The 15,138-nt window shown below is 27.5% G+C and overlaps 2 protein-coding genes across 2 annotated transcripts; one reads left to right on the top strand and one right to left on the bottom strand.

The window, feature by feature from the left end:
• The first annotated feature begins 2,791 nt into the window (after window positions 1-2,791).
• LOC112593813 (NADH-ubiquinone oxidoreductase 75 kDa subunit, mitochondrial) lies at window positions 2,792-7,314 on the top strand. The gene is made up of 13 exons (XM_025338373.1): window positions 2,792-3,077; window positions 3,140-3,247; window positions 3,324-3,547; window positions 4,101-4,242; window positions 4,356-4,577; window positions 4,636-4,806; window positions 4,872-5,037; window positions 5,094-5,245; window positions 5,302-5,481; window positions 5,536-5,716; window positions 6,573-6,748; window positions 6,806-6,940; window positions 7,002-7,314. Exons 1-13 carry the CDS (start codon window positions 2,916-2,918, stop codon window positions 7,164-7,166), a joined length of 2,184 nt encoding a protein of 727 aa, XP_025194158.1. The 5' UTR covers window positions 2,792-2,915; the 3' UTR covers window positions 7,167-7,314.
• Window positions 7,315-7,437: 123 nt separating this feature from the next.
• Window positions 7,438-10,563, bottom strand: LOC112593811. Its single transcript, XM_025338367.1, has 6 exons — window positions 10,267-10,563; window positions 9,363-9,874; window positions 9,001-9,305; window positions 8,757-8,945; window positions 7,664-7,889; window positions 7,438-7,606 (listed from the first exon to the last, which is right to left on the bottom strand). The coding sequence occupies exons 1-6, from the start codon at window positions 10,420-10,422 to the stop codon at window positions 7,543-7,545; spliced, it is 1,452 nt and encodes a 483-aa protein (XP_025194152.1). The 5' UTR covers window positions 10,423-10,563; the 3' UTR covers window positions 7,438-7,542.
• Between the last annotated feature and the right edge of the window lie 4,575 nt (window positions 10,564-15,138).

Raw genomic sequence — 15,138 nt, 5'->3', positions numbered from 1 at the left:
ATTATGAAATAATCTTTAAGTTAATGTAATAGACAAGGCATAAATCTTTACAAAAATAAATATATTCAACACTAAGAGAATTTTAAAGAGATGAAATTTGTTCTTTACATTATGTTATTTTGTCATCTAGTGGTTGGTTTACGATCATTACACTAATACACAATTAATAGTATTGTACTTAGATAATAGTTATTGTGTTAAAATTTAAAAGTAAAATTCAACTTAAATCTTTTTTTCTTTTTAAGTTTTAAACATTACTACACCAGGTAATAAATATAAAAATTGAACTAAGTTTGAATCAGGTGTAAGTATGTAATATCATTTATTCGGTTAACACAGACCATAGTCGGCATAGTCTCTAGCTCTCTAGTGTACCAACTAATAATATAATAATTACTTATTTTCAAATAAAATTATTAAATTAAATAATCCTACCATTCTTACTATAATACTAATAATAATATAAATAACTTAAATGGCTTTAATTATACATCAAAAAAAATATTGTGAAAAATAGTTTGGTTCTTGACAGACTATTCTCACTCAGAATTGTTATTCATATATAATGATATATGTTTATGATTGTATTCAAGTTAAACATAATATGCATGGTATTATCTATTAAAGTGACCCCAATCAATACTTAATATACAGCAGAACAGAAACCATTACCTTTTTTTACTCTATTCTATAGTATAAATATAAATGTATAATAATATAATATACTATACAGTACATAAACATTAATTGAGAACACTCAATATTTCTGCATAGAACCTGACAACTTGAATTCTGTTTTTTAGTTGGTTGTTATGACATAAAGATACAAAAATACACATTTTTATAGCCTTTGAATTTTAGATTCTGAACGGAGTGATGAATGTATTGATTTTACAATGATGTGTGTTTTTTTTTTTTTTTTCTGTACAGCATAAGTAGTCGAAATAATGCTTTAATTTCAAACTTCGGAGTAGGTTTCCGATGGCAAAGTGAATATCCTTGGTGCATTATAGAGGTAAAAAGTAAACATTTTCCAACAGTTTTCAAAAAAATTGAGAAAAACAAAAAAATGACGGAAAAACGAGAATTTTTACGCAAAACCAGTTTTCGACCAAATCAATTTTTTTATATAATTGTAATTCAAAAACTAATCACTGTAAATACTTGAAATTTTCACCAAATGTTTATGTTAGTGTTATCTATATACAGTTTAATTTTCAAAAAATATTGACTTTTTTTGAATTATTTATATACCACTGAAATTATCGATTTTTATGAGAATTTTTTTTTGAAGTGTCGATAAAAAAATGTTGGATGACTAAAAAATATTGAAAATTTAATACAAGGTTCCTTATGAGTTGTTCTTATTGCAGCTATTAAAAATTAAAAATCGTAAGTCACAATTTTTTTGTTTAAACGTTTATTGTTCAAATATTTACGAAATCTATCGAAAACGCGAAAATTTGTAAGTAATTTTGAAGTTGAAAAATCATAAAATGTTTGTGTTTATAACTAAGGATTAAAAATACTACAATATGTTTTCCCTAAGTTTTCCTTCAAGTAGCTATAGTAAAAACTCGAAGCATCATTATAGAAAAAATGTTAAGTGCGTTTGAATTTTAAATGTTTACGAAATAGTGTAACGATAACAATTTATCCTCAACGATTTTAAATATTTGTTAATATTCAAAAAGTATAAGTTGCAGATACTTGAAAATTTTACCAATTATTTAGATTGACATTTTCTTTACTTGATTTAATTTTCAAAATATTTTGACTTTTTTGAGCTATTTATAGACATCTGAAATTTTTTTTTTGAAGTGTCGATAAATTTTTTTTGGCCCAATCAAAATACTTGAACATTTAATACAAAGTTCCTCATAAGTTATTCTTATATTGATCAAAAAATTTTAAGAATACATAGGCACAATTTTTTTTTATTAGCATTTGAAGTTCAAATATTGACAAAAATTCGTCAAAACCATGAATATTTGCAAACTATTTTGTAGGTATAATTCATAAAAATTAATAATTAATTGATTAACCATGACTTGCAAATGCGTCCTAATTGAAAAATAAAATATTTGTTTCAAAATAGAATGTATGACAATATTTAAATATAATATATCCTAGACTGAAAAATCATCTCCGTTTAGAATCGTTTTTCGTATACAATAATACCTATCATTGCATTCAAATTTAACCTAGGTACCCTAGTCAGAGGTACACCCCATCCCCTAATGTACAGCAGAGCGGTACCCAATTGCCTGCGTTTTTATACGTATATATGACGTAAAGAGTAAGCGTTTGTAGTAAAAGATAAAGCTTATTAAATACTATTCAAACACTTATTATAAGTGTTAAGATATTTCGAGCGAAGCGAAAACAATTTTTAAGTTATACCTATTCAACTACTTTTAAATGCGTATACCCATAAATTTATTTACCAATACACCACTGGGCACTAGCACTCTGTAAAAAAAGGTTGGAGGCTTTTGCTGTAGATTTAGAATATAGGTTGTATTATAAATTTTTAAGCATAAGCCATTGACCATAGGAATAAAGGTTAAAGGTTTATTGTTTATCGCTATGTTACACAGTACACCATTGACATAATATTATGTCAATGCAGTACACACACACATATTACGCCTATATTATCAATGATAATTCTGTGGTTCTGCCTACAGCCTGGTATTATATTTATGGTATCAAAATATCATATGATTATTATCATTTGAACTTGGTTTGATTTCCATCAAGCTATTTTATTTCTTCATCGGTTCACTGATATAGTTAATAGTTAATACACATATTATTAGTGCAAAAGTGTATTTCATTTATGTAAAGTAAAATTGAAAACTAATTAAATAAAAAAAAAAAAAAAAACTAATAATTAGATAAAAATTATTAACATGTTTCGGTCAACGCTTCAGCGTACTGTACCTTGTATTCGTTTGGCGGTTACATCAGGTCAATTTCGACCAAATTCTAATACTCCGGCTGCGCCATCTAAACTTGAAGTATTCATAGATGATAAAAAAGTTCTTGTAGATCCTGGAACAACAGTATTACAAGTAATATAATCTAATACATTATTGCTATTATTAAGAAATATTTAACGAATTTGAATATTTAGGCTGCTGCACTTGCCGGTGTAGAAATCCCACGCTTCTGTTATCATGAACGTTTAGCTGTTGCTGGTAACTGTAGAATGTGTTTAGTTGAAGTTGAAAGGTCGCCTAAGGTATGTTCGTATGTTCACAACTATTATATTATATGTTTAGATAAATAATAACTAATCTTGTTATTATTTAATTTAGCCAGTTGCTGCATGTGCCATGCCAGTGATGAATGGATGGAAAATTAAAACAAACTCTGAATTAACTCGCAAAGCTCGTGAAGGTGTTATGGAATTTTTGTTAATGAATCATCCCCTAGATTGTCCTATTTGTGATCAGGGAGGTGAATGTGATTTACAAGATCAGAGTATGGCATTCGGTAGTGATAGATCCCGTTTTGTTGATATAGATTTTAGTGGCAAAAGGTATTTTATTATTTTTAAGATTATAACAAATAAATTGGTATTTCCGAATTGCATATTAAGTTACAAAAACCGTGTGAGTTGCGGACAAAATCTAAAAAGGTAGCAATTATAAGATACTAATTGCAGATAAATGTCCAATTATTATTTTTGTTATAATGATCGTGGACGTTGGGAAATTACCGTTTAATATTGATATTTGCTATTTTCTGCTATACGAAAACTAATTGCACCTTACTACTGTACGAAATTTAAAACGAACAAAATAAAACTGTCAAAAAGGAGGCATTTATCAGCAAACAAATATTGCATTATTTAAGTGGTGAAATCAGTAGAGTATCATTTATACAAGCTGTTTCAAAAAAAATTTCCCCTGAGTCCTAAAAAAAGTGGTGAAAAGCAACTCATGTGATTTTTATTAAAAAAATTTCTGTATGTAATTAGTATTATGACAACTAAACTCGTGTCCGCAATTGTTATGTTATAATATTGACCTGAATAATTTGTCCGCAACTAGTATGTGTCTAAATAAATATTAATTACTTATAATATATAGGGCTGTTGAAGATAAAGATATTGGACCACTTGTTAAAACTATAATGACACGTTGTATACACTGTACAAGATGTATACGCTTTGCTTCAGAAGTAGCTGGTGTGGATGATCTAGGAACAACAGGGCGAGGTTCAGATATGCAGGTATACTGTCTTCAGATATTTTATTACATTACTTGTATGCTGTATGGATTAGATTTAATATCCATCATATTAAATCATTTATTTATTTGTTTTACTTAATTTTTATTTTTTAGGTTGGAACTTATATAGAGAAAATGTTTTTGTCCGAACTTAGTGGTAATGTAATAGATTTATGCCCAGTTGGAGCATTAACTAGTAAACCATATTCATTTTCTGCACGTCCTTGGGAGACTAGAAAAACTGATAGTATCGATGTTTTGGATGCACTAGGAAGCAATATTGTTGTTTCCACTAGAGCTGGTGATGTTATGAGAATTTTACCACGTCTAAATGAAGTAATTTAATAGGACTCCAGTATTATTTCCATTAACTAATATAATTATTTCATTTTAGGATATCAATGAAGAATGGTTATCAGATAAATCACGTTTCTCGTATGATGGACTTAAACGCCAACGATTGATCACCCCGCTGGTTAAAGACAATAAAGGAAATTTAGTGCCAGTTGAATGGGAAGATGCATTAGTAGCAACATCAAGAGCATTAATTAATGCTAATGGAAATGTAATACTGAAGACTTGATTTATTCTATATTTATTATTTATTTTGATTTATTCTTGTTATTTTAGATTGTGGGTGTAAGTGGTGGTTTATCAGATGCTGAATCTATGATAGCATTAAAAGATTTGCTCAACAGATTAGGAAGTGAAGAATTATACACGGAAGAACCATTCCCAACAACTGGTTCTGGTATAGACCTTCGAACTTCATATATATTAAATAGCAGCATTTCTGGTATGTACTATTTTTGTGTAAGCTGATTAAAAAACTACTTTTAAATTTATTTATAGGATTAGAACAAGCTGATCTAGTGTTATTAATTGGAACCAACCCACGATATGAAGCTCCTTTGTTAAATACACGTATTCGTAAATCTTATGTACATAATGACCTGGAAATAGCATTATTAGGACCTAAAGTTGACCTATCCTATGATTATGAAGTTAGTTTGTTTTTATTATTATTTTATATTTTATAATTAATTAATTTTTTAATTAGTATTTAGGTGAATCTCCTGCAATACTCAAGGATTTAGCTGAAAAAAGGCACGCATTCTTTGCTAAGCTATCTAAAGCTAAGCGACCAGTCATAATTTTAGGAGCTCAGCAATTTGAACAGAAAGATGGTGCTATACTTTTGGCCCAAGCACAGCAACTGTCTCAAGAACTAACGAAAAATGTAATTTATATATTCAATATTTTATGATTATTACTAATAGAAAAAAAAAATTAGGCTGAAAAGGGATGGAAAATTCTTAATGTATTGCAACAAGTTGCTGGACAAGTAGCTGCATTAGATTTGGGTTTTAAGCCTAATCATAATTTACCTGCTGCCAAAGTACTTTATTTATTAGGAGCTGATAATGAATCAATAACAAAGTGCAAGCCTTCCGGAACCACTGTTATATATCAAGGTAAATATATTTTTAATTTAGTAACATAATTACTTGTGATAAAATTATAAATAGCCATCCCATATATATGAAAGAACATAGAAATTATATTACTAAATGGAGCACAACTAGTTCTATCTGTCTAATGTGAGTGTGCTACTCTTGTTATACAATTTAAACAGTTTACGCACTAGAATTTTTCAATTTTATAATTTGAATTATACTATGCAGTGTACATAGACATTATAATTTCAATGGCTCCTCTATATTTAAAGTACTATCGTAAAATATATTTTTAATTCAAATTCAATGACTAAATGACTACAAAAACTGCAACACCCACCAATGCCTTGTTAGGATGCTCCGTCTTTTAGTATAATGTCTGTGATTAGTGTGATTAACATAAAACTAAATCAAAAAAAAATATACGTATAGGATATTATCTATTGCTAAGTAATATGTAATTAAGTGGTGAAGTTATTAATTCAAATTACATATATATATATATTTATATGGCTGTGTGTGTAATTTATATTACTGGGGTAGCAAAACAACTAATTATTATGTATATTTTGATCTAGGAAATTGGATGGCTTTAAGTTAACCTCTTTATATTTTTGTAATGATGTAATTGTTTTTAAAATAGATTATCACTTATTATTTTTTTAATTTTAATTAATATAGTCTCATGACAATATATTTTAAAAATTTTTTTGTAAATTCTACTAAAAAGGAATAATATTGAATAGTTCTTGCTCAATAAATTTGGTAATCTTGTGATGTAGAATTGTATTTTATTATTTTTATAGAAATATACTATTTATTTCAAGATAATAGTTTTATTAATATTTTTTTGAAAAATTTAACTTTCATTTAGGACATCACGGAGATGCTGGTGCAGCTATTGCCGATATTGTACTTCCAGGTGCTGCGTATACAGAAAAACAGGCAACCTATGTAAACACTGAAGGTCGTGCACAACAAACATTAATGGCTGTACAGCCACCAGGAATGGCACGCTCAGATTGGAAAATTATCAGAGCAATTTCTGAAGTAAGATCTTATAATATTTAATTGTTTATTTATTTATATATTGAATTTGATCATTAGTTTGTGGGTGTAAAACTTCCCTATGACACTTTAAATGAAGTACGTGACCGTTTAACTGATGTTTGTCCAAGCATGACTAGATATGGAGACTTAGAAGAAGCAAATTTTTTGGGTCAAGCTTCAGATTTATCTAAAGTAAGTTAGTGAATAGTTCATTGTAATTGTTTTATTAATCTAATATTTTTTGTTATCATAGGATTTATCTTCCCAGACTGCTAGTACCCCATTAAAGGTTAAACAGATAGCTTTAGAAGATTTCTATATGACCAATTCTATTAGTAGATCTTCACCCACTATGGCTAAATGCATACAAGCTGTTAGAAAACAAAAAGAATCAAAATATTATGAAAGCCGAGCTTAAGTGAAAAATTATATTAGGCTTGCATTAATGTATTCCAAATCCTTTATGCAAGCAAATTAAGGTAATAATGTTAGAATATAGAATGTAATACATTTTGATTTTTTAGCAATGCAAAATATATTATACGGATAAAAACAATTTTAGCAAATATTATTTGTCTTTATCATCTGAACTTTATTTGTATTTGTGTTAATAAAGTATTTTAAATTTCAAACAAAATGTTATAATAGTAATTAATTAATGTTTACAATAAATTTATCTAATAATAATATAAATATGTTTTGATTATAGTAAATTCACAACAAGATTTATCTGAATAATACTGTTATACATAAAAATAACATTTTACTATGAATATTCTGTATAAGTTATATGTTTAAATATCTCTCCAAGCCATAACAATCTTTTGAAATGGAACAAATTGTCCATTATTGATTCCACTGAAAACATTAAAATATATCAACTTATTACAATAAAACTGTATTTATTTAACTTACCATTCAAAATATCTGATCCCATTTAAAGATCCATCACAGTCACCAATCTTATGATCAAATTGTACTCCAATTAATGGCTCTTTCATCGATGCTACATGACCTATATATCGTAGTCGTCCACCAACTACTTTACCAAAGTTTGTAATAACTTTAACATAGGTGTTCAATTGAAGATCATAAATGGACTTTGGTAAATATGGCTTTCCATACACTTTCATTGAACAATCTAAAATTATACATATTTACTTTTCCATTTATTTATTTTACATATTAAGTACTGTTTTTAGTCATCATTCAATGTACCAAGAAGTATTCACGAGTGGCCAATTGTTTATTTTTTAAATAGATCTGTGGATCACCATGCCATTTATAGCATTAGTTTCAATATTTTATGGTTATGTTTTAATAATAATTCTAAAACTGACTTTTTTGGATTAAATAATTATAATAATTCCATTTGATTATTAATATTACAATATTATTGTCATACACACAATGAATGAATGACTAAACACGTACTGATAATTATCAATAATAAGTAAATTAATATTTATCACAGACCATTTGAAAATACACTTTCATTTTAATTAAATGAAACATGCGGTAACATACTTAGCATTGTTCATTGGAATCTATGACAGAAAATTCTCTTAAGTTTTAATATTTATATAGTTATTTACATTAATTATTTAAGATCATGTATGTATAAAAATATTTTATTTTACAGTTTATTTTGAAGATTTGCTTACTTAATATACTTTTTAAGTTGTATTATTTTCATATAGTTTGTGATATTATTAGCAAATGTGGAATGTGATAGAATGAAAGCATTTGTAAGTAAAAAATGACTGTTTAACAAATTAATTATAAAAATGTGTAAGTACATATAGATCTTATCTTGATCACATAATTAAATGAATTTTTCATTTTATTCAAATTTTCGTTATATTAATAAATTAATATAGAATAGTTTTTAAAATTGAAAATAATTCCTTCTTTTTTTTATAATATTATTAATATTAAATAAAAATAATTGTATAATTATATTTGCTTGAATTCTAAAAAATAAATAAATAATAAATTTATTTCTAACCTAGGTTATTATGATATGGTTCAGAATAACGTCTATGCTTTTTGCATTCCTTGATATTTGTGGGGCATCCAGTGATAAGACAATCTATAGCATTACGAACAACACATTCAGATTCTTCTATAAGTGAATCAGTTGACTCTCCTTCTGATTTTCTTAAATCTGGCATTGATAAACGCAATTTCCCTGATTCTAAATTATTTTTGTTATTAGTTTTTTCATATAATTTGGTGAAAAATAATCTAACCTTTAAATGATACTTTGTTTTTGATTTTCTTTGGCACTTCATCTTCTGCTTTTAATGTAGCAGTAGATGAGTACTTCATATCTTGTAATGATGCACATGGTTCACATGGAACACTTGCTGATCGACGGCATTTAGTAGGTGAAGATGGTACTGATGACCATGATGCATTATGCCGTGCTTCCAATGACATAACTGATGGTCTTACTTGACATCGGTAACATGATGAATGCACTGAAAATACTGAACCAAAATCATATCGTGAAGATGATGAACCAACAGAAAAATAACCAGGACTCCGTGGAAATCTATACAAAAATAAATAATTATTAATCTTAAAATTGAGCTAATAATATACATGGTACTTTGATCTTGATGGTTCACGAGTGAGAGGTCCTGGTTGCCGACACAAATGATCAACACTCCTTGACAACTCTGGCACCATACTTGTAAAATTAATGTCTGACAACATGACCCTTCTTGATTCAGTAGTTTTCTTAGATACACGCAAACATTGTTTGCGTGTATTCTTGTCAACTGGTACAATAAATTTAGATGGTAATGTTGTGTTGGGTGATGTAGTCTTGGCTTGATTAATAAGAAATCCTTCGGAACGCCATTGTAGAGGCAAAGCAGTGATATCTGTTTGTGCTTCAACTTCCTGTGTTTTTAGAGTAATGTCCTTTAAAATAGGCCGTAAGGGACTAAGATATTTAGAATTTGTCATTTCTTTGGAATTTGCTCCACATTTTGATATATCAGTTTCCAAAACATTATCTATAGACACAAGATCTTCATTAGGTGACACATTCATTGTGTCATCTGTTGTAAATATTAACTCAATTTCATCGGTTTCTTCTGAGTTTTGACATGCAATCTAAATATATTAAGAAAATATGATTACATTTTTAATATTTTTTTTTATTGCATCACCATAATAAGTAAGACTTATAAGAACAATTAGTTGAACTCTGGCTATTGGGTTTAAAAAAAAAAAAATATTAAAATACTAATTAATAAATTAATAAGTTTCAATACATAATATAGATAAATAAAACACTATAAAAAAATAGGTACCTAACATTGTAAAACACAGAAATGTTCAAATGTTCAATGTCATATCTATTCAAATAATTAACTAGACACATGAGTATTTTATGGAGATATATAATAGATATATTTATGTATACAATATAACTCATAAAATAAATTGGATTAAATTGCATTTAACTGGATAATCAATAAAACTATCGAAATATCTATGGGTACCTTTTTATCATCCATGGCGCTACAAGATTTTCTTACTAATTCGAGTTCCGCTTTCGATCGTTCAAGAGCCGTTCTCAGAGCAATTACTGTCTTATGTAATGACCGCACAGTGTCCAAATCAAAAAGACTTCCTTCCTCGCCACCGTTAGTAGCCATTTACACGACTCAGTCATTATTAATGGCGTACCATAATATTACGAGTTCAGAAGTCGGGGGGCGGTAAAAACAAAAACATCATAAAATAGTATGATACGTACTAAAAACTGTGGGCCGCGGCGCACATCCAAAGTATTGATTTAATTTTAGTCATACAACGACGTCATGGAGATCGTACAGGTACATAGTACATACGTTTTTACTCCATGACAGCATGTCAAGTCTACTTCGAATTTCCGAATAACTACGTAAAAATTATAAACTAATCATTTAAGACCCAAATAATAAAATCTCAACAATTACCTAACAAATTAACTCCTTTTTATCTATAAATAGATAATGTATATTAAACACCTTAATGTTCAAAATTACAACAATATCAGGTAATAGATTCTATTGTACTATTGTTATAATAATATCCTATTTCAATATTTTGTTATAATTGTTATAAATAAGTAGGTAATTTATCGTGTAATTTAGTCAGGTCTGTCTTAAAACAATGAAATCTACAATGTTCGTAGACTATGCAAAATAATGTGCTATTATTTTATTGGCAATTTGTAAAACTATTTATATTTTTTTAATATATTATTAGTGTTTACGTATTTATTATACAAACTTTTTACATGATTGCATTAATAGTTAGAAAAAAAAAATAATTATTCAACTTAGAAAATAAAATAATATTTTTATTCTTAAATCGTATAATCTAGACATTTTTGGTTTAATAAATAAATAAGTATGACTCATGAGTGCTATTGTGCTATACGAATAATACTTTGACATATATTATTGGTACATTGTTGAAAAAAGTAGAAATCATCCATTGAAAACACTTCTGGCTAGTGTGTATTTTATGAATATAATATGTAAATATAGATTATATACAGTAACGTCAGTGACTATATACTTTTACTATGTTAATTGAGAATATCAGCTTTTGGCCACAAGCGCTTAAATCTTCTTGCAAGATTTTCTGTAAATGTGATTGAATAGATTTTTGATTTTTTTTTTATATATATATTTAAATGGTAGCATACTAGTATGTATGGTATTGTATTTTTGATACTTCTTTTATTATGGATATTTGAAGGCCAGTATATAAGAAATCGTTTGAGACATAATAAATAGAGAAACCAATTTAGTTTAGTTATCATTTGTATTTTTTTTCAAGTATTTATATTCAATGAGAATGAAAAATTAATTCGAAGAAATCGTTAGTTTTGAAATTACGAATATAGCCTCAAAAGGTTTGCGATTTTCCGTGTTTTATACCTGAACACAAGGTTCTAATTTAACGTGCCTTAAATTTTTTTTTTTAAATATCTTGATAAACTTTAATAATTATTTTTGTGATTATACTTGGGTGTACTGTAAACGACAGGTAATGTCTTAACTTAATGAATGTCTAGTGATCTTGCAAATTAAAGTATGACCAGTAGTTACTCTCCACGGCCCATGCTAGTTACCAACTCTTTTGGATCTCGAGTTCAATTTCTACCTAATAAGTGCATTCTTTTCAGGTAGATCTTGTGAGTTAAGTATGACAGGTATAGTTAATGCCTCAACGTTTATAAATTATTTAAATACTATTTATACATTTTGTCGCAACCCAAGGATAGTGATTATAATATCTACAAACCTTGGTTACTGCAATACTGCCTACCGTGTAGGGATTCTACGCAATGCTCGAGTTGGGAAAAAATAAGTACAGGGTGGGGTGTGGTTACTTCCTTATTTTAAAAAATCATAACACAAAAAGTATTGGCAATATTGATTTAATTATTTTTTCTGTGTATAGAAGTACATTTAAAGTTTTATTTTATTTGGTTTTAAAAACGACATCTCGAAGGTGGCCACCGTTCTCATCAATGCACTGAGATAGTCGGAATTTGAAATTGTTGTCCACTTTTTCCAGCATATCTGTGCTTATGTCGGCGATAGCAGCACGAATATTGTTTTTGAGATGAAAAAGGGTCTTTGGATGATCAGTATATACCAACGATTTAAGGTAGCCCCACAGGAAAAAATATACTCAACATAGGTAACGATTTAAAAACTGCGTTTTGAGTACAAAATTGTTGAACACAAACTTGTAGAGACTTGGTCTCACACAACCCCCTCCCACCCCTCCCACAACAAGACTAATTTTTTTTTAAAACTTCATTTTAGTTGAATACACATAAATTCGAAATATAATTCATGTAAATGAATATGAATTAATGTACATTCAATTTTCTCGAATTCGCCCAATACATTTCATACATTTAATACATTTAATAACTTCAAAAAATAATACTTAAATCTATATTTTAAAAACATGAAAATATTATTAATAAATAACAAAAAAGTTTTGACTAAAAACAATTTAAAATTGTAAAATTACAGTTAAAATTTAAATCTATATTTTAAGAAAAATGATTTCGGACGTATAGTTTTTATATGTTTCTCTGTCACAGTAAAAATAGAAGCTGGAGTACGCAAAAAAAAAAATAGTAGAGGAGCTCCATCCTCCTACACCCCTCTTCTTAATCCGGAGTATTGATTCTACGACTAGTTTTAGCCGATTTAGGTGTATTAATATCAATACACATAGAGGCTTGAATTAAACTTATAAATTGTAATATTATACTGTAATAAATGGTGAACATAAAGTAGATCTAACTTTAAAACGTTCGATTGACACATTCTAATTCAGTGATTTCACCATTGCTTCTATAATTCTATCTTGTTAAAATATGAAAGTTCTAAAAAACAAGGTTTATTATAAAGATGCGGTTACCTATTTAGTATTTAAACATAAAATAATTTGAACTTAGGATGCTTATAACTTTAAAATTGATAATTTCCGTAGATTTTTTGTTATTAATGTTACTAACTCATTGAAATTCAATGTTTCTAAAAGTTAATTTATGTCCAGGAAAGAATTTAATTTTTTTTTAATAAGTATTTGATATTTCAGTTGCATCCCATAAATGAATTCCATAACCCAAGATTGGTATGAAAAATAAGTTTTAAATGTATATTTTTGATTTTATATAGAATTTTATTGATTTGTCTAGGACGTAATGAAAATATCAATCTAGTTAATACTTAAGAGATCGTCTGATAATATGTATGTATTTAAATCGGGTTATTCTTTTATTGAATAGTAGGCCTAAGCGCCCAAGTACACTAGACTATATCTGAATGAGGAATAAATGTATTATTTTGTGAGACTGCAGGTAGAATATGTAAATTTAAAATTTAAAACTATATTATGATGGGGTTTGAATTATATAAAAAATTTAAATTAAATGATATGATATAAAAGAATCTCAAGTAGGTATCTAGTATCGATTTAGTATAAATGATTACGTTTTAAATTTTAACTTTGATAATAGTATTATCTTGTGTTACGTTATGTGTACAAAAATACAAGCTCAATTATTGTCTGATGTCGTATTGCTATGTTGATATAAATTTTAACTACACGTTTTGTTGTAGAGAATTAATTGAAAAACAACGACATTTATTTATTATTGATGAATAGAATGAATACCAATTTCGGTTTCACGAGTAGGTACTTAAAAAATGATATTGATCTGCTGTGAAAAATGTGTAAATCTAATATTTAATTAAATTTAGATAATGGCATAGACGAAAAAATAAAAATATTAAGCATGTATGATGAAGTCATGATGAACTGGCTAAATTAGTTGTTTGTTAAAATTAATTTAATCAAAGTAAATACAAGAATAATTTTATTATTTTGTGTATATGGAGGACATGACGTGGGGGACATTTTTTCTTATTAATAACTACATGTATAATAACTTAGATACCTAGGTATAAATTATTATTTTGTTGTATAATATTATGTAATCAACATAATATTAACTATATTACGAATATTGTTAAAAAATGATGGTTTATATTATTTGTATTATTAATTATTATTCAAATTATACAATTTATGTATTTCTCCCCTATCAAAATATCCAAGATTCGCACCCGATTGTTACCCAATAATGATAAAATGATTAGGTACTATTCTGGTATCTATACACATCCGTATTTCGTTTATAAATTCGTACTCTTAGATAAAATTGGTTTATATTACCTAACTGGAAGATTTCAATATTTTTTTTTTAGTACAGACATTTTTTGGAATTTTTTATTGCATATTTTGCCTGTTTTTAGTACATAAATAATGTATTAAATTCACAGCTCTGATTATACCTAATAATTTTCATCGGTTTTTTATTTTAGCCTTGGATGTGAAATGACATCGCTACCAAGCTCCTACTTCTATTCGTTTCTGTAAACTGAGTGTAAAGGACTGAATTTAGGGCGCAATGTGATGTATGTATATATAGTGTGCATACATCATTAAGCATATAATAGGCTCATGCAAGTTTCGCTACACCTACCTTTTTTTAGTGTAAACTCTACCACGAAAAAACCAAGTAAAATTGAGTTCATGTGAACTTCGCCAGAGAAGAAAATCGGGTAACAGTATAAAATTAATATAAAGAAATTGAAAGGCATGGAATAAAATAAAGTGAGTATCTATCTCTTGAAGAATTTTTGAAAGTAATGTTATGTTGCTCCGTTCTAATAGTTTTAATAAATATATTATAGTTGTCATTATTGCACCTCAGTTTCGACGTTTATCGTAACAACAGATATCAACGTACTTAATGTGGGAAAGCCTAAATAATGGTTAAGTTTCCT

Source organism: Melanaphis sacchari, unplaced genomic scaffold (assembly GCF_002803265.2).
Source record: "Melanaphis sacchari strain LSU unplaced genomic scaffold, SCAv2.0 Contig20_pilon_pilon, whole genome shotgun sequence".
In the NCBI taxonomy this organism is placed as follows: domain Eukaryota; kingdom Metazoa; phylum Arthropoda; class Insecta; order Hemiptera; family Aphididae; genus Melanaphis; species Melanaphis sacchari.
Note: the sequence above shows the minus strand (reverse complement) of the source record. Positions and strands in the feature narration are given on the sequence as shown.